This window comes from Homarus americanus, unplaced genomic scaffold (genome assembly GCF_018991925.1).
Source record: "Homarus americanus isolate GMGI-L3 unplaced genomic scaffold, GMGI_Hamer_2.0 scaffold36734, whole genome shotgun sequence".
NCBI classification, from domain to species: domain Eukaryota; kingdom Metazoa; phylum Arthropoda; class Malacostraca; order Decapoda; family Nephropidae; genus Homarus; species Homarus americanus.
In genome coordinates this window covers 1155658-1176339 of record NW_024733126.1, presented here as the reverse complement: position 1 = coordinate 1176339, position 20682 = coordinate 1155658, and the positions used below count along the sequence as shown (strand labels likewise).

The window sequence follows — 20682 nt, the reverse complement described above, 5'->3', positions numbered from 1 at the left end:
GAGGGTATCGCTCCAGCTAAGCGCGTTTTTAACACAAGTCCACCTTTTTCTACACCCTCTTTTTTTGTGGATTTACGATAGGTTGGATTGCCTAATAAGGTACATCACTCGAGATTAGCTTAACATCACAAGTTTAAGATATTGCAAAAACCCTGGAGGTCTGACGTGACTTTTAGGAAATGTTGATAATAACTTAGTGACCTTTTGGCTTGAGATGGATTCAGAACAGCAATACCATCTGCTAAGTTGAGTATGTGACTGTTGTGCTTTTTAGGTAGAGGGAAGTCTAAATTTCTAATAGATCCATGTCAATCTGTTCCTGGTCTGGCCCTGACAAAACCGTATGTAATACAGGTTGGCTTATAGCCCTGGGATGTCTTCCTCTGACTGCCTGGAATGGTAAAGTTTTGAGATTACTGCAACAGTTTTTAAATCTTTCATGACTTGTGAGTATGGACTAGAGTAGCTTGGAGGGAGATAGCTTATTAGCATTGACTTGAAAAAGTTTGATGGAACCGTTCCAAGCAACCTTGGGACGGTGGGGTGGTGTCGAAGATGTACAATGGTCCACACTGAGCCCTTTCATCACCTAAGAACAAAGATGGATCAGGTTGTTACAATGAGCCTATCCTTAATAATGGTCTTATTGTAACAGATTCTCTGTGGGTGGAAGATATTGGTATTTAGATGAAGCAGGGCCCATTTCGCACACCCCCAGACTGGTGACAAGGCAAGATGGAAAAGATGAGGAATATTGGAAGCTTTTAAGGTCAGTGGGTGGAGTTGACAGGCAGGAGAGCTGACTGTCTTTATAAGAACCACTAGATTCTACCAAGTTGGCTTACTCAATAATAAATGAATGTCGCCACAGGCATTGGTCTTTTTTCCTACGGCTATTTGCACTTCCCAAAATCAAGGGACATTGGAGGTGCACTTTAGCTAAAGGATAGGAAGAAGAATGGGATGAGAGATCTGAACAACGACCTACAGTAAATGCAGTAGATATATCAGAAATGACGTTGAACAGAGGATAGATTGTGCTGCGCCCGTATCAATGTAGTATACGAAAGGAAAGAACGAGACCTCTATGATTGGAAATTTTTCCTCATAGGTGAATGAAGAGAAGAGATCCTGATAGCCTTTCACATTGGTGGTTACATTATTTGATTTGGGGATCCAGGAACTACTTTTTAGCAATTGGACACTTTGGGTGTTTACAAGACCGATCAAAGTAGCCTGGATTTACAGAAGAACAAGAAAGTCCTGGCTGCACTGTGTAGGTGGGACCGACCCAGCCTCACACCACGTTCCAAGGTTACCAACAGAGGAGACCTAACATGCCGGGATGTACCACGTCTCTTTTACTTCGCCCAGTGACTCCAATTCAACAAAGCGCGCATCAGTATCAGCCAGCCCAGCAGCACGCCCCAACAACCTTCCACGTCTCTCCACATGTCAAGATGTGAATGGTATCTTTGTTTCTCCACCTCCAGGACTGCCAAATTTGAATAAAATCCTGTAAAATGGAGGCCCTGTTCTCTAACCACTTCTTAAAAAACTGCTTTTCTTTTTACAAACCCAACAAAGGTGTAAAATGGCTTGGTTAGTTTACGAAACTTCTGCCGGTATCCATCTGACGATAGCATAAGAGGAGGATATTTTACATTATCATAATCATCAGTCTGGTCTAAAACAGTTATAAACCTATGAGCCTACCATAATTTAGAACCAACACCGACACCCACTGGTCCTTGGGCTACCTATTCTCCTACATTTCAAAAGTCCTAAATGACCCGTCCATACGATCCATCAAAACCCGGGAACAAGGGTTAGCTTGTAGCAGGGCTAAAGTTAAAAGGTTTCTTTAACGCCACTTTTTGGATTTAAACCCGATGCTAAGGTGACTTCTATCTCCTCACACTCAGAAGTTCTTTTTCCAGTCTAAATCTCCTGCTCCAATCCTGCCTGTTCCATCCCTTTCCTCATGTCTAACTTGCCTGTACCTGACCTCATGCTCCAACTTTTGCTCCAACTTTGGTTCAACTCGCCCGTTCTAACCTCGGGAGTTCTTTCATTTTGATTTTGGAACTGAACCCAGCTCTGTTCTAGTTTTGCTGCTGCTCCATTCTGTTGTGTTTTCTGAGGGCTGACCTGAGGCACCGAGGAGAGGAGGGGTAGGATAGTGGCTAGTTTTTGACATAAGTGTTAATCTGTCACCAGTGGATTTTTTAAAACTTCTATGTTCAACACTTCAATCACATGATTTTTTTAACATTTCAGTCAGTTGCTGTGAAAATGGGACATTGTAATAGAAGGCTATTTTCTTTCCATTCTTTCTTCAGATATTAACACGATTTCATTAATGAAGATTTTCAATAAACTTGAGATCAAAAACCTGAGGTGGCCATTGTTAAGAAAAATAGATAAATAAATTAATGATCAAAGATAAGATAAGTGACGCCCTAGAAAATATCACGCAGTGATAAATCCAGAAAGTCCCGAGACTACCCAAGTTATACCACCCAGGGAAATTATTACTTGGTGAATATTGTTCTTCTGAGAATATCCCAGATAAGGGATAAGAGACTTTAAAGGAAGCAATGATACGGCATTAATATAAAGATCCGGATTAACAACCTCGTGATAATTTGAGAGAAGGCGATATTTATTAATATAAAGATCCGATTAAATCTTGAGTTACTTTGAAAGAGAAGGCATGATGGCATTTCTATATAAAGATCCGGATTAACCCTGAGTTTGCAGATTGACCCTGAATGAGATAATGAGAAGAACAATAAATGAGGCTTATAATTATGGGTCCTTGGTAGAGGCGTCCCAAGACATCACTTCACCCCAAACTAGTGACTGCGAAACAGCCCACTTGGAGTGAGGGCACGTGCATTAAACAGGATCCGATTCTTCTACACTGATAAGGTTATCTCTATTATTAATGACCGCCGCCACGTGTACAACAGGTAAGCCTTTATGACACTTAAACCTAATATATCTTGCCGTCTGTCACTCTACTGCATGATATCACCAATATGCACACACATATGAAGGAACTTTAACCAATCAGAGTACAATTGCAGGGTATGACTGGGAGGAATAATTAACAATGAGTAACAAGTGGGGGAAGGAATAGGCACGAAGGTCGAGTCCGTTGGTCGCCATTGTTACGAGTTAGATTTAGAATATAGTTATATTGCCCACCCAGATCCCAACAGTGCAACAAAAAACAAAACAAAAGACAACGGACTATAAAGGTAGACAAGCGATGTGAGTTGTAAAAGGTCAGCACTATAAATCTTTAACAAATTATTCAGCTTCCTATAAATTACCCCTAACTATGTTTTAACCTTAAACATACAAAGGTATATACATAATGAAGCAATATAAACAATTTTAGCTAAGGACGTGGGGGGAGGCAATACAAGATTACAAATACTTAAGTGAGGAGCTGAGATGGCTGACGAGCAAGGCTGAGTATAGTAGAAGACGGTAGGTAGTCACTGTGCCGTAGGTTTCCAGGATTGGTGATCCTGTGGTCACTTCCCAGAGTGTAGTGCTCTCTCCTCGAATTGGAGCTGACAAAGAAGACTTTGAGGAGGTGACGCAACAACCAGGATATGGAGAAGGGAAACCCCGGAGTGGTAACTAAGACGAGTCATACTCGTGTCTCGTCCCTAGATGGCGTTGCTCGTGGTGCTGGGTAGGTCGATCAGGACAATAGATGGCGTGGTTCGTAGTGCTGGGTAGGTAGATCATGACAATTGGTGGAGGGGTTCGTAACAATATATATATATATATATATATATATATATATATATATATATATATATATATATATATATATATATATATATATATATATATATATATATAACTCTTCTCAACAAATACAAGGATGTTGCCCCGTGAGAGTTACCGTGGGCCTCCATGTGCCCAGGTGGGATGGTATTACACTATAAGTGTGTTAAATGAGGAGTGACTGCTCCACATGTAATTTAAGGTTTTTGAAATATTTAGCTAAATTAAACACGATTTTTCATATAGTTACGCGAATGATGGGAAATAAAAGATATAGATGGGATGTGGTGGAATCATCGTGGTCTGGCCACAAGCGCTGTAAACGACATATTGATTCACTGGGTGGTTTGGAAGTGTTTATTTCCATTCATACTTTCGTAACTACAACCTATGGTAATTTTTTCTTCGTGTTCATATATAATGAAGATAATGCAGAGTATAAAATGCCATATACAATATTTATACATAATATCATCTATACAGCCATACTATGACTGTGTTCTTCGTGCTTGTGTTGCCTCGTGATAGTTAGAGTGGGCCCCCGTCCGGAAAGGACACTGTACTAACCTCCAGCACCGACCCAGGTGGGCTAGAGAATATGGTTTCCGAGTGTACATGGAAGTGTGACCCTTCTATGTTACACCTCCGCCTCAAAGTCCATCGTAGTCTTAGAGGGAGATGAGCAGACGACAAGTAGAAGGTGTCACAAGTGCAGTGCAAAACGAGGAGGTCGGTCTGCTTCCTGGGATAACGTATCTGCTAAGATCATTGTTTTCTCCTTTGATGTGGTTGACCTTGATACGAAAAGGATGGATTAGGAGGGTCCATCGCAGAATACGGTGATTAATTTGTCATGCCTTTTCGATGAAGGAGAGTGGATTATGGTCTGTAAAGACCTGAGCATCATGAGTAGGATGTTGGAGATAAGACTCAAACTTCTTAAGGGCAGACACCAGGGTGAATCCTTCTTTTTCAACTGTTTTATAGTTGCATTGGTGAGGTTTTAGCTTAGTCGAGAAATAACAGGCTGGATGAAGTATCCCATCGGAATCATCCAGTTGTAGAAGGACGGCACCTAACCCCTCACCTGCTGCGTCCACTTGAAGTGTAAAGGGCTTATTGAAATCTGGAGACTTAAGAACAGGATCACTTGCTAGCAACTTCTTTAGTTGGTTAAAGGCTTCTTGGCAAGCTTGATTTCACTGGTAAGAGACGTCAGCGGAGCAACTACAGATGCGAAATTCTTTTAGTACCTCCTATAATACCCCGCCATTCCAAGGAATCTCATAAGGGACTTGCGGGTTGTAGGTACTGCAAAGTTGAGGATGGCATCGACGTTGGCAGTTTTCGGTCGACATCGTCCTTTACTCACGATGTGTCCAAGGTATGTGATGGTGGCCTGCCCGAATTTGGACTTCGCCAGGTTGATAGTCAGGCCTGCCTCGTCCAAGCGCTGTAGGAGAGCTCGAAGACGGGCGATGTGAACATCCCACTATCTGAAATAACTACCAAAGCATCCAGGTATGAATAATTGCCATCGAAACTTTCTATTATGTTATTTAGATAGCGTTAAAATGTGGCAGGAGCGTTAGCCGTCTCAAAAGGCATAATTTCAAACTGAAAGTGTCCAAATGGCGTACAGAAGGCTGACATTAATTTAGCCCTCTCTGTTAATCCAATCTGATAGTATCCTTTCTGTAGGTCAATCTTAGTAACATACCTACGGTATCAACAAGATCGTCAATTAATGGGAGAAGATAAGAGTCAGGCAGTGTTAATGAATTTAATTTACGAGTCTGTACAAAACCTTGTCCCACCTCTCCTTTGGGACCAGTAGGGAAGGAGAAGCCCATAGCGAGGAGCTGGGGACCACCAGATCCTGCTTCAACAAGTAGTCAACTTCCTCCCTCATCTTAACCTTCTTCTCTGGACTAAGTCGGTAAGGATTCTGTTGTATAGGAGTGGCGTTAGGATTGTGTTCAATATCATGGAGAACATTATGACATCTACCAGGACCATCCCTGCATCCGCCCAAGTTACCTTGTAGAATTTTAATAGTATCCTCCTGCTCTTGACCAGTTAAGTTTGGTAAGTATTCTTTAATGTTGTTTATTATATAAGAGTTTTCTTTCCTGCTTTCTACAATTGGACTATCCTCCCCAACTAAATCTATGTCCTCAGCAGATAACGCCTGGTTGGCGAGGACAAGTCTCTCACCCGAGTCACTCTGAGGATTCCTTCTGCGATACAATTTCATTAAGTTAAGATGCACTGTACTAATTGAAAATCCTTTCTACGGTCAGGAGTTAGAGCAACGGAGTTTACTTTATTTGATTGACGAGATACTTTGTAAGGGCCTATGTATTTACATTTGAGGGGTGAACCTGGAATAGGCAAATACTGCAATACTTCATCTCCAGAATTGAATTTACGGATCTTAGCCTTTCGATCATAAATACTCTTCATCTTACTTTGAAATTTCATTAACTTATCTCGTGCAATTTTCCTTAATTTACCTAATTCGGATTAAAGATTCTCAAGATATTGACCAACAGTCTGATTAGGAATCTCTGCAACTTGACTAAACCATTGTTCTTTTGTGACTTTAAGAGGTCCTATTACTTGACGACTATACAACATTTTAAAAGGTGATAATCCAAGTGATTCTTGTCGGCATTTTCCAATTGCAAAGCGCATGAAATGAATTCCTTCGTCCAAATCAGCTTTTGTGTCAAAACAAAATCTGCTAAGCATGGATTTTACTGTTTGATAGTATCTTTCTAGGGAACATTGTGACTGGGGATGATATGCCGATGACAAATTTTGTGTAATGCCTAACTCCGATAACACTTTGGAGAAAAGGTCACTTGTAAAATTAGATCCTTGGTCAGATTGAATTTCCTTGGGGATACCTACTTGTGTAAAAAAAAAAAATATCAGCAATGGTTTTAGCTCTAATATTTTTTACTGGGAATGCCTCAGAATACCTAATTGTAGGGCACATTATAGTCAACAAATATTGGTTATCTTTCTTGGTGTTTGGAAGTAGGCCCACACAATCTATCAGAATTTTGTTAAAAGGTTCCTTCTTAACAGGAATAGGGTTAAGTGGAGCGGGAGGAATAACCTGATTGGGCTTCCCAAGTGGTTGGCAAGAATGACATATGGTGATGAAGTTAGCCACTTGTTTCTTCATACCTGGCCAGAAAATTCCTGACTAACTTTGTTATAAGTTTTACATATCCCTAAGTGACCATTTAAGGCATCATGCGCCAGTTCTATGAACTGTACTCTAACAGAATAGGTTACCGCTATTTGATGGGCTTCAGCACAGGAGTCATCATCCTTTTAAGTATCTTGGACGATATTTTCTCATTAAGACATCATCTTGATGGTAAAAACAAGGGACTTAAACAATGTCTGACTTGGGTACTGTTATTTGATGAAATTTGGTAAGTGAATTATCCTCTTTCTGAGCTTTAATTAAGTTGTCCCTGGTCATAGCCTGGCTGGGGAGACCACAAGTGAAAGTGAATGTTGTCTCCCGTCGATTTTCCATTTCTTGCCTCATACGCTGTACATTTCTACAATCTTCTGTGTTGTGGTATGGAGACTGATGTACTATACTTTAGTGTTTGGAGACATTTTATATACTGTGTAATGTCCCTTTGGAGTTTTTGGTTTAGCAGGGCTATCTGAAATTTTAAGGTCCTGCGAGGATTCTTTCCTTCGATCCTGCCTCTGGTTGGCTGGGGACTTCTCTGCTTGTCCTGCAAACCATAATTTTTCTGTGGAATGTACCTTACGTTTGCAGACTTTGCGAAAAGGTATATTTTTGTGTTTGGTTCCCATGACAGACTGTGGTTGTTCCTTGAAGCTGGCGACTGGTGCCACTGACATCACCCTAGGAACATTTTCCTTGGGTTTCGCAATTTCTTCTACATAATCTACAAGTTTAGTCAATTTTTTAAACTTTCTTTTGGGCTTTCGTGCGTAAGGGTTCATTTGGTGACAAGAAAAACTGATGGAATTCAATAATCCTGTAGAAATTTACTTTAGACAAGTTGTCATTTTTATCGAACCAATCTGAGGAGTCCATGTAAGATCTGAGATCTATCTTAGTGAGTCCCGCACAAATTTGGGCTTCTTGTGCTTCGTGTGTGAGCAGAGTGTCACCTGTCCTCTCTGCCATCTTAAAAATCCAAGTAAGTGGACCTCCTTTGGTGCCCGATCCAAAAAAGGAAATGAATTCCTTCCTAAATGTTTGATAATCATCCGTTTCTTCGTCAATGACTGAAGCATAGATACCTCTAGCTTCCCGACTACCGGTTTTCATAAGGTTTCGGACGTATGAAATTTTATCTACGTCATTGGTGACATCGTTATTTTTCATTACATCTTCGTATTTACGCAAAAATGCTAAACTAGTATAATCAGGATCCTCGGCAGTAAACTATTGTACCTTAATGTTATTTAAAAGTAGCCTCACCGTTTGACCGACCGATGTAGTCAGTGGGTTAGTAGAACCACCTGTTGCCATTTTCGTTGTGTTAGTTAAAGAACTAGCTTTAGAAACAGGTGAAGGCAATGGGTAAATGTTACCTGACCTTAATTGTCTACTGTGTAAATCCTCCAACTGAGAATCAATGAAATTTTCACAGCTAGCTAAAGAGTCGGTAGGTGTTAAATCTATTTGGCAAATTTGTGGTAATTCTTCCTCACTATGAGTTGCCACTAGTTCCTGTGAATTATTAGATGACTGGCTATCAGAGTCTGAGTCACCAATTTCCCGTTTGATAACCAAAAATTTTGGAAGTGGGTCCATGTATAGGACTATTTATCACCTCACTCACTGTATGAAGACTCACTGCGTTGCCCACTCACAGGGTATATATATATTTATATATATAGCCTACATATATATACATATTTATAAATATATATATATATATATATATATATACATATATATATATATATATATATATATATATATATATATATATATATATATATATATATATATATATATATATATATATATATATATATATATATATATATATATATATATATATATAAAAGACAGCTAAGGTACTCCGTTGTTTCCATTTTCCCCGTGTGATTTTATCAAGATTTATCTTATCCACGTTTTTCATTGTGGATTTACATGTAATATATATATATATATATATATATATATATATATATATATATATATATATATATATATATATATATATATTTAGTAAACGTTACTCTGACCACATGCGCTTACGTGATACTGATGAATCCCTAATAGAGGTTCACAACCTGCATAAGCTCGTTGAACAGGCTTTGTAGTGAAATATAACAGAAATACAAGTTTCTTTTAGTATCCTGGTGGTCAGAGGTAAGCGTTCCCCGGTCACAGTCATGGGCTCGTGGGCCGTGGGTTCGAATCCTGGCAGGTTGAGTGTTGATTGTATGAAGTCCGCGCGTGATTTAGTGGGCTAATGAAAATGAATATATATATATATATATATATATATATATATATATATATAGTAGTGATGATGGACGATGTTATATGGGTGATGATGGATGTTGTTATATGTAGTGATGATGGGTGGTGTTATATGTAGTAGTGATGATGGATGGTGTTATATGTAGTGGTGATGGATGAAGTTATATGTAGCGATGATGGATGATGTTATGTAGTGATGATGGGTGGTGTTATATGTAGTGATGATGGATGGTGTTATATGTAGTGATGATGGTGGTGTTATATGTAGTGATGAGATGTTGTTTTATGTTATATGGGTGGTCCCTACAATCCTCTTTTGAGTTAAGCATTTAATGCGCACATCAATGGAGTCTGTAATTCAGTCGTTCCTTCATCAAGTATGTTTGCAGATACGTCAACAAAGAATCTGGATCAAGCTGATCTTTGTGGAAAAAGGATGGAAATCATGTTAAGTGACACAGTTTCCAGCAGGGCCGTTTTATATGCAGCAATGAAGCCCAATGGAGAATTTTAGTTTTCCTATACACGAACTATGTCCAATAGTAGTTCATCTGGCTGTTCACCTGAAAATGGACAAAGAGTATACTTCTATGAAGAGTTCTACAAATCAAATGGCAAATCCTGCTGATACGACTCCTCACTGCATTCCTTAAGCTTTCACAGGAAGATGAGCTTGCTCAAATACTCCTGTATTTTTGACGTACCTAAAGTTCTACATATATGGCAGTTTCAATGAAAAGTTCCAGAGAAGAGTCAAGGATCCGATGTTGAAGGATATCCAGGATAAAGTCAGGCAATGCTTTGGGACGTGTCTACACGGTTCACCCCAACAACTTTGAATGCTATTGTTTGAGACTACTTCTTTGCTCCACAATCGTGGCCCAACATCATATGCAGCACTCAAGACAGTGAATGGACAAGTCTGCAGAACTATCAGAAGCGTGCAATCTAATTGGTCATTGGAAGATGAGATGGTCGGAATGACATTATTAGAAGAGGCAACAGTTACTCAATCGCCAAAGAGAATGAGGAACCTGTTTGCCATCAAGGATTGCTACATGCAGATTCCCTTTCCCCTAAACTCCCAAGCCAACTCTGAAAAACCACCAAGAAAGTCTTCAGAGGATCTGCTTCATCACAAGAAGAGAACATCCTGGTCAAGAGATTGAGTTAATGGATGACATGTTCAACAGGGCTCTGATCATACTGGAAGACAAAGTGATGGAGCTGCAGAAAAACCTGACTGGATTTTGGATTGCCTTCCCCTAAACAGAGAAGAACCAGTAGCTGCAAACAGGACTTGCTCAGAGAGACTGACTACCAGTTGAAGCTCCTGGTGAATTTTGTTGAAGAAAATGAGCCTCACCTGGTGATGCTCATGAATAGATCTTGCAAGCGACAAGCGGAGCAGGAGGTATGATCTTTCTGATGCACCTGGCGGGACAGGAAAACATTCTTGATCAACCTTCTGTTGCCACAAAGTACGTCATCAGGGGAAAAATTGCCTTGCTGCAGCATCCTCAGGCATTGCTGCAACACTACTAGAAGAAGGACGTACTGTACACTCAACTTTTAAACTGCCTCTCAACCTCGCTCAATGATAATCCAGTGTGCAACATCAAAAAGGACTGGCAAAGACAAAACTCTTAGAAAAATGCAGCCTCATAGTCTGAGATGAATGCACTATGTCTCACAAGTTAGTTTGAAGCAGTGAAGAGGACCCTTGCAAGACATACGAGAAAATGACCAGCTCATGGGTGGCATTACAATGGTCATTGCTGAGACTTTCGCCAGACTCACTGTCATTCCTCGGGAAGCACTCCAGCTAATGAACTGGAATGTGTGCCTCAAGGCATCATACCTCTAGAGAAGTGTTCAGACACTCACCCTATCCACAAACATGACAGTACATCTGCTGGGGCGAGCTCAGGATGCTGGATGGTTTGCAAACCTTCCACTACAGATTGGGAATGGAAACCGTCCCTAATTCAGAAGGACAAATAATCATTCCTCAAAGATGTGGAAATGTTGTAAAGTCCTCAACTGAGCTCACTAACACGGTCTACCCAAACATTATCCAATTACCTGTAAAGGATCATCAAGTGGCTGTGTGAACGTGCAGTTCTGGAAAATTAAAGAAGCGAAACAGTGGCTGAAATCAACATGACTTTACTCAGACAGCTTCCAGGCAGTGAGACTCCTCTCATTCAAATTTGTTGATACAGTAATCGACCAGGACCAAGAAACCAGTACCCTGCAGAATTCCTTAATTCTTTGGAGCCCGATGGAATGCTCCCTCACCACCTCACCTCTTTTCAAGATTGGAACTCCTATAATGCTCTTAAGAATTGAACCACCAATCCTCTGCAATGGCACAAGATTGGTGGTGAAGAACATGATGCCACACGTACTGGAAGCTACAATAGTGACAGGAAAAGCTAAAGGAGAGGACGAGATTATACCAAGGATACCTCTCATCATCACTGACCTGCCATTTGATTTCACGCGACTTCAGTTCCCGGTTAAAGTGAACTTTGCCATGGCCATCTACAAAAGCCAGGGACATTCCCTAAAGGTAGTTGGCCTAAACCTGGTGTTTCCTTGCTTCTCTCATGGATAGTTCTATGTTGGATGCTCCAGAGTGGGAACTGGCAAAAAAATCTGTAACATACTTGCTGCTAATGGCAAAACTAAAATGTGGAGCTCCCGAGTGGGTGGCGTCTCATTGCGGCCTATGCTGAAAGAGCCGCCGGGAGGGCTATTCAGTGTGGGAGGGTATTCTTAGTGTATATATATATATATATATATATATATATATATATATATATATATATATATATATATATATATATATATATATATATATATGTAATATTCAGAAATTTAAGAGTAATTTCAAATGCCGCGCCATTGGCGATACTGAGTTCAAGGTCGTCTGAGGGAAGAGAGGCGCCCCTCCATAGTGGAGAGAGGTTGTGAACTAGGCCTATATGATATTAAATGTGTTAAGGACTATTATTGAATGTGGAATTATTATGATTTATCAGTCTGAATAATGTTACGGGTTCCAAGGAGTTATTAGTTGGCGGAAAATATGTCACGTAGGCCTAAGCTATATGCCTTGGAGAGAGGCGACGCTGGCTGGTCCTCAGTCACTGGAAGCATGGTCCAGCAAGACGTCCCTGGGTCCGCTGCGTCACAGAAATAGTCACGTGGCCTAGTCACCTGTGCTGCACTATTGCAGTATAACAAGTAAGTCTCTATTCGATCTCAGACAGGGTTTAGATGGCAGTGATAAAGTTAACAAGACCTAACAGTGAGTTCATTTCAGGGTTTCCGTCAGAACCCACTGACTGAGAGAAATTGACTGGAGAGATTGACTGCCGTTTGAGACTGCTGCTGATGATTGAGGGTGGGATTGTCGCCATTGGACCAACCAGTGTAGGCCTGTCACTGTTTAGCTGGGTATCAGCATCTCTTGAGTGAATCTAGCCGTCTGGGTGCCCAGCTGACGACGGACGATCGTTGGCATCAGCCTTTCACCTTGGCTTCACAATACCACATGTCTCAAGCAGCTTAGTGAAACCCTTGCTAACGGGAAGCTAAAGCTTCTCTCAACTGTACAATCTGATTGGCTCACTCCCTTCCGCTTCATGGATGGACTGGGGTGTGAAGCTAGCTGAGTGATACAGGGTCGCACACTGGGGCCAAGAGTCAGTGGAGTTTAGAGGTACACTTTCCAAGGTGGAGAAAGGCTGATTTGGGCCTTCAACTACGGGTGCCTGTTGGTTGTCCTTAAACGACTACAGAGTGCAGGTGGAATCTGTGTGTGAGGTTAGGGATGATGGTTCACGGGTATTGGACTCAGTAACGTCTTTTATAATACAATATTTTTGTCTGTAGTTAATACTATTTTTCAGTTACTAATGTATGCTGTGTGCATTTAATATTTCTTTATAGTTTCAATCTCAGATATAACCTTTGTCTCTCAGAGTAGTTAGGTTAGGAGGTGTGTGTATCTGTTGGTGTAACATAATTATATTGAGTCTATCATTCATTGTAGAGTTATTAATTTCTTTATTTTTTAATACCATTTTCTCAGTGCTGATATAATTTTGTTGAGTGCCCTTTAGAGCCTATTCATTGTAGAGTTATTAATTTCTATTTTTTATACCATTTTCTCAGTAGATATTATTTTGTTGAAACCCCGGCCTGCATCTGTTGGTTTAACATAATTATATTGAGTGCTTTAGGCCTATTCATGGTGGAATTAATAATTTTATTTTTATACCACTTCCCAAGAGTGGAGGATATTATTCTGTGAAAACCCTTAAGGCCTGTTTCATGTGTGCAACATTTCTTAATGCTTTAAATTTATTTTTGCCGGAGTTTCTAATAATTTCAAAATCATGTATATTTTTCCCCCAGAGTAGTGTTTAAGTTCGTTAAGAGGTGCACATATTGGTGTACCATTATTTGATTGTGTTTGTAGGTGAATATAAGTGTCTAAATTTTACAGTGTGTCTCTATTCATCCCAGTCACAGACGCTATCCTTCCACTGGTCACGGACAATTCATTTTGTTAGTAAATTTAAGTGTTTTTGCTGGTTTAGGATTTCTCACATAAGGCCCACTGTTATTACCATTCTATAATCTTTTAATCCCAAGTCAAGGGAGAAAATAAAGTCCAATAAATTTGGACTGGTTATATATATATATATATATATATATATATATATATATATATATATATATATATATATATATATATATATATATATGCTGATAAATTGTCATGTAGAAAAAGAAAAACTAGTTCAAGTGCTTGTAAATAACTTATGTTTTTCTTTTTTTTAGATAAGACTAGTGATTTATTTGCATTATATATATGCAAGTAAATCACTGTAGGTGCGCGTGATTCAGGTATTATGCTGGATAAAAGAAAAACAGTTCCAAGTGTGTAATTCCATCTTCAGTGAGTACAGACTAGAGAGAGTAATACAAATCAAGGTGTATATATACAGAGGAGGGTGAACCAGGTCCACAATGGTCAGGTATTAGGTAATGACCCTACTAATCTTTAATAGCACACAACGGTTGCTGGTCAGGTCAGATGGTCGGCGACCAGGCCTTCTCACCTGATCCAAATCTCTTAATTACAAAATTGTCCAGCTTGTACATGCCGTTACCCAAATTCATAGTGAATGCTTGGTATGTTTAATAAAGACTAGATTCTATGATGTTCCTACTATCAATTGAATTACATGGTAATATTGAGGAGGCATTATCCCAGTCAATGCAATGCTTGTTATCCCTCAAATGAACAAATGAATCATAATGATGCGCTTGGAATCTCTGTGTTTTCTTTCTTTTCCTTGTGGTTATTGTATATATATATATATATATATATATATATATATATATATATATATATATATATATATATATATATATATATATATATATATATATATATATATATAATATAATCTTGGTCGTGGATGTTATTATCATGATCGTGGTTGTCATAATCATGCTCGTGGTTATTATAATTATGGTCGTGGTTGTTATAATCATAGTCATGGTTGCTATAATCATGGTTGTGGTTGTTATAATCATGGTCGTGGTTGTTATAATCATGGTCGTGATTGTTATAATTATAGCCTGGTTGTTATAATCATGGTCCTGTTTGTTATAATCATGGTCGTGATTGTTATAATCATGGTTCTGGTTGTTATAATCATGGTCCTGGTTGTTATAATCATGGTCCTGGTTGTTATAATCATGGTCGTGTTTGTTATAATCATGGTCGTGTTTGTTATAATCATGGTCGTGGTTGTTATAATCATGGTCCTGGTTGTTATAATCATGGTCGTGATTTTTACAATAAGGGTCGTACCTGAGACTATCACAGGTAGAATAAACCCCAAACCTTATCTTTAATCTCAATAAACCTAGATTAACCTCACCTAATCAACAGGATTAGAGACCATTAGGATTGTACCACCAATACCGATACATTTCACACTGGATTAATAACAAAACATTTAATCACATTTCCAATAACTAATGTCTTACGGATATCTTATCAAGTTGTGAGTCTTACGTGTCTATATAATTATGTTTTATTCTTACAAATATTTATAGTTCGTTGTGTATTGTATTGTATGGTATGGTATTGAATGGTATTGTATGGTATGGTATTGAATGGTATTGTATGGTATTGTACTGTATTGTACTGTACTGTACTGTTTTGTTTTGTATTGTATTACATTGTATTGTATTGTATTGTATTACATTGTATTGTATTGTATAACAGTGGGCCCTTCGTGCCATGTTCGCTGTCCGGCTGACAGCTTACAGCGAATGAGGGTGCGCCAAGTCCATAGACTTGCATGGTTAATTAGGGTGAGCCAAGTCCATAGACTTGCATCTTTTTCCATCGTAAATGAAATTGTTAATTAATGCCTTCCTAAAGAAACCATCGACATGGGACCAGGTTTGTTCCACTCCACAAATTTTTTGCGATTTTTCCACCAAGCTTCCTGTAATGATGTGTTAAATTTACTATTATATATTCTAGTCACCTTACCCTGTGCTGTTAAGGTTTTAACTGTCATTATTTGTTCAAGCCCATCTTATTTCTTTATTTTGTATTGTAACCAGCATTCTTTGTTCTCTAACGACCATCTGGATCGTTAAACGACCCACCGGCGGGTCGCTTGGCGGGAGCCGACCTTATATATAGGACCCACCAACTGACTTGAGTCAGTTCAGTCCTCTTGTCATACAGTACACATCCTTTGAGTGTCACTTGTTACTTATACTTAATTTATTTGTGTTGTTCCTGTCGCCACCAATGTGGTATATCTATGTGAGTACCTATTTATGTCTCTGTTTGTGTCCATCAGTATTTGCTTAGTTGTATTCAAGTAATTCAGTGTTGTTTCACGTTAGTTAATTTCAGTGTTAGTTTTTATATGTTTATGCAGTGTTAACGTAATCCAATGCTTTATTTTTATTCTTTTGATGTTTCGATGTTTTGTATCACTTGTGTCTTAAAAGTTTCGATGGTGAATCAATTTGTTGTGACAGCCTACGAGGCTCTTTATTGTGTTAATATTTAATCAATTAAATTCTTAAAGGTTTACTTTATTTATTTTTATTCTCTTTTAATTTACTTCACTTTTTGTTTGGTTACGCCTAGAACCTGGATATTTAAGTAAATTAAGAGACGGCGTAACAATATATATATATATATATATATATATATATATATATATATATATATATATATATATATATATATATATATATATATATATATATATATATATATATATATATATATATATATGTGTGTGTGTGTGTGTGTAATATTCAGAAATTTCTGTGTGATATTTAGAGACGTAAATACCAATAATGGCGACACTGAGTCATTCAAGGTCGACTGAGTGATAGTGGCGCTGCCCACACATAGTGGGAGCTTCTGGAACTGTGCCTATATTGTATTAAGTGTACTCTAGCGAATTAATGTGGACGCAAATCAAGAAATTAAATGACAGTTATTAAATTAAAAACATTTATAGATCTTTTCTCAGTCTAAATATGTTATGTATGCCCAAATTAAGCTATTAGTTGTGCGGAAAATATGTCCCTAGCCCAAGCTCACGCCTTGGGGCACGCTCTGGCTGGCCCAGTCACGTGGCAGCGGTCAAGCCAGAGGGACATTGCTCTGCCCATCCAGGAAAACGACCACGTGGTCTGGTCTCCTTTGTGTTACGACATCAGTATTAATAAGAAAGTTTTATTCGATCTCAGACAGGGTTTAGATAGGGCGGAGGAGAAGTTATCAATAGCTAACAGAAGGTATATTGCAGGGATTCTGTACGGCCCACTTGGTCTGAGCCCACAGGGTCTTGAGCTGTCTTGAGCCCATGCGGTTGAGTGAGCAGTATGAGGGTTGGAGAGGAGCCAGCTGTCTGAGTTGACAACTAACTACATAGGACCCGCGTCCGCCCCCGGTTGACGATCGTTTGGGGTCATCATATCTCCTCCACCTCGGTTCACAATACCACATATCTTCAAGCAGTTTAGTAAAAACCTCTAACTAACGGGAAAATAGAACCCCCCTCAGCTGGACAGGTTTCAGTGGCTGACTGGCCCCCACTCTCTTCCGTTTCATGGCTGTACTGAGTGTAAACTGAGGCTATCTGAGTGAATGAACGGTCACACACTGAGACCAGGAGACTAGTGGGTACTTAGAGACATTTATCTTCCCTTAGCATTGGTGTGTTCTGAGCTTGTGCGATGCATGTTCCGGGAAATAGTGGCAAGGTGTGTTTAGAATTTCCCTAGTCCAGGTGTGAGAACAAGGCTCCTCATGGTTGATTTTCACAGGTGAGACGTAAGAAATCATATCCAAAGTTGTGAAGGGCTTGTTAGTGCCTTAAGAAAAATAAGGGTGCATGCTGAACCTAAGTGTGAGGTTAAGGAGCATGTTTCACGGGTATTGGTGGAGAAAAACATTCATGACTCCTGAGTTCTAGAGAAAATGCTGACAAATTTAAAACAAGGGAACACCCGCATGCCTGATGGGTCATGAGTGATTTTTTTTTTTTTTTTTGTAAAGTCCGGCTTCCTTGGCAGGCTAGTAGTTACACCCTTTGGGTTATTTGGCCAGTTGGGATTGTAATAGTTTGTGGGTCATTCCAGACAGGCGATGATTGATCCATGTGTGTAGCAAATAATTTCTTACTATGTCTTACCCCAGTTCTCAGGGACTGATATTATTTTGTTGAGTGCCCTTAAGGCCTATTCATGGTGGAGTTAATAATTTCTTAATGTTTCATGCCATTTCCCCAGTGCTTGATAGTTCATGTATTGTGTCACTAAGGCATGTGAGATAACGAGGAACTGTTTTCAGATGAGCTCCTCATTCTGAGGTAAGTCGCACTGTTACCTTAGTAGTGTTTCATAAGGCATTTAATATTTTCTACCTAATTTTGATATCTTGTATAACCTTTGTTCCGCAGTGTAGTGTCTTAAGCCAGGCTAAGAGGTGCGCATATGTTGGTGTACCATTATTGTTTGTGGCTGTGGTGTTGGAGGGAATAGAAGTGTTAAATTTTACAGTGCGTCTCATTCACCCCAATCACAGGTGCTATCTTTCCACGGGTCACGGAGAATATATTTTTTAAAGTAATTGTGTTTGTGAGTAATAACTCCCGACCGGTTACATATTTACATATATATATACATATATATATATATATATATATATATATATATATATATATATATATATATATATATTTCATGTAGATCCACAATCTTCAGAGGCAACTGGATTACATGGATAGAGAAGCTTAAATATACAGGGTGACCTGTCTTGAATAAAGACGAAAGCTAAGGTGCTCCGTTGTTTCCTTTTCCGGTGATTTATCGATATATATATATATATATATATATATATATATATATATATATATATATATATATATATATATATATATTCATATATATATATTTATATATCTTGATAAAATCAAGATTTATCTTATCCACGTTTTCTATATATATATATATATATATATATATATATATATATATATATATATATATATATATATATATATATATATATATAATATTTTATTAGCCCAATTACTTTATTGGGAATGAAATATATATAATCTTGTTTCAAAGCCGGATTTGGTAAAATGTTATCTGACCACCTACGGATATGGTGGTCCCTATTAGATTTTCACGGCGCCATAAGCTCGTTGAACAGGCTTTGTGAAATATAACAAAGTCTAGGACTGCTTTTAGTATCCTGGTGGTCCAGCGTTAGCGTTCCCCGTCACAGTCAGATTGTGGGCCGGGTCTGAATCTCTGGGTTGAGGTGTTGATTGTATGTAGAAGTTCTGCGGCTTTATTGGGCTAATGAAAATATATGGATCCTCGTGTTTCGCCGGATTTGGTAAACGTTACTCTGACCACCTACGTGATATGGGTGGTCCCATTAGAGGTTCACGGCGCCATAAGCTCGTTGAACAGGCTGTGTGAAATATAACAAAGTCCAGGACTGCTTTTAGTATCCTGGTGGTCCAGCGGTTAGCGTTCCCCAGTCACAGTCATAGGATTGTGGCGTGGGTCTGAATCTCTGGCGGGTTGAGGTGTTGATTGTATGTAGAAGTCTGCGGTTTTATTGGGCTAATGAAATATATATGGATCCTCGTGTTTCAAGGCGGATTTGGTAAAGCGTTACTTCGACCACCTACGCATACTGGTGGTCCCTTGATTAGAGGTCCACGGCGCCATAAGCTCGTTGAACAGGCTTGTGTGAAATATAACAAAGTCTAGGACTGCTTTTGTATCCTGGTCCAGCGTGTTAGCGTCCTCGGTCACAGCCATAGGATTGTGGCGTCTGAATCCTGGCGGGTTGAGGTGTTGATTGTGCGTAGAAGTTCGTGCGCTTTATTGGCCATGAAATATATGGATCCTCGTGTTTCGGGCCGGATGGTAAACGTTACTCTGACCACCTACGTGATATGGGTGGTCCCCATTAGAGGTTCACGGCGCCAAGCTCGTGAACAGGCTTTGTGTGAAATATAACAAAGTCAGGACTGCTTTAGTATCCTGGTGGTCCAGCGAAGTAGCGTTCCGGTCACAGTCTAGGATTGTGGGCCGGGTTCGAATCCTGGCGGGTTGAGGTGTTGATTGTATGGTAGAAGTCTGCGTGTTTATTGGGCTAATGAATATATATGGATCCTCGTGTTTCGAAGGCGGATTTGGAACGTTACCTGACCACCACGTGATACGGGTGGTCCCATTAGAGGTTCATGGCGCCATAAGCTCGTTGGCAGGCTTGTGAATATAACAAAGTCTAGGACTGCTTTTAGTATCCTGGTGGTCCAGCGGTTAGCGTTCCCGGTCACAGTCATGGATTGTGGCCGGGGTTCGAATCCTGGCGGGTTGAGGTGTTGATTGTGTAGAAGTCTGCGCTTTATTGCTAATGAAATATATATGGGATCCTCGTTTTGGAGGCCGATTGGTAACGTTACTCTGACCATCTACGCGATATGGGTGGTCCTTTGGAGGTTCACGGCGCCATAAGCTCGTTGAACAGGCTTTGTGTGAAAGATAACAAAGTCTAGGACTGCTTTTAGTATCCTGGTGGTCCAGCGGTTAGCGTTCCCCGGTCACAGTTATAGGATTGTGGGCCGTGGGTTCGAATCCTGGCGGGTTGATGTGTTGATTGTATGTAGAAGTCCGCGTGCTTTATTGGGCTAATGAAATATATATGGATCCTCGTGTTTCGAAGCCGGATTTGGTAACACGTTACTCTGACCACCTACGTGATA

The 20682-nt window shown here is 39.5% G+C and overlaps 1 protein-coding gene across 1 annotated transcript in view; it reads left to right on the top strand.

Annotated features, from left to right (window-relative positions):
• LOC121869269 (general transcription factor II-I repeat domain-containing protein 2-like) overlaps window positions 1–15686 on the top strand; it is a 30638-nt gene extending 14952 nt beyond the window's left edge. Inside the window, exons 2-3 of the mRNA XM_042370515.1 lie at window positions 10590–10730; window positions 15636–15686. Of these exons, the coding sequence (XP_042226449.1) occupies window positions 10590–10730; window positions 15636–15686 (192 nt within the window). The remainder of the gene's footprint in view (window positions 1–10589; window positions 10731–15635) is intronic.
• The last annotated feature ends 4996 nt before the right edge of the window (window positions 15687–20682 follow it).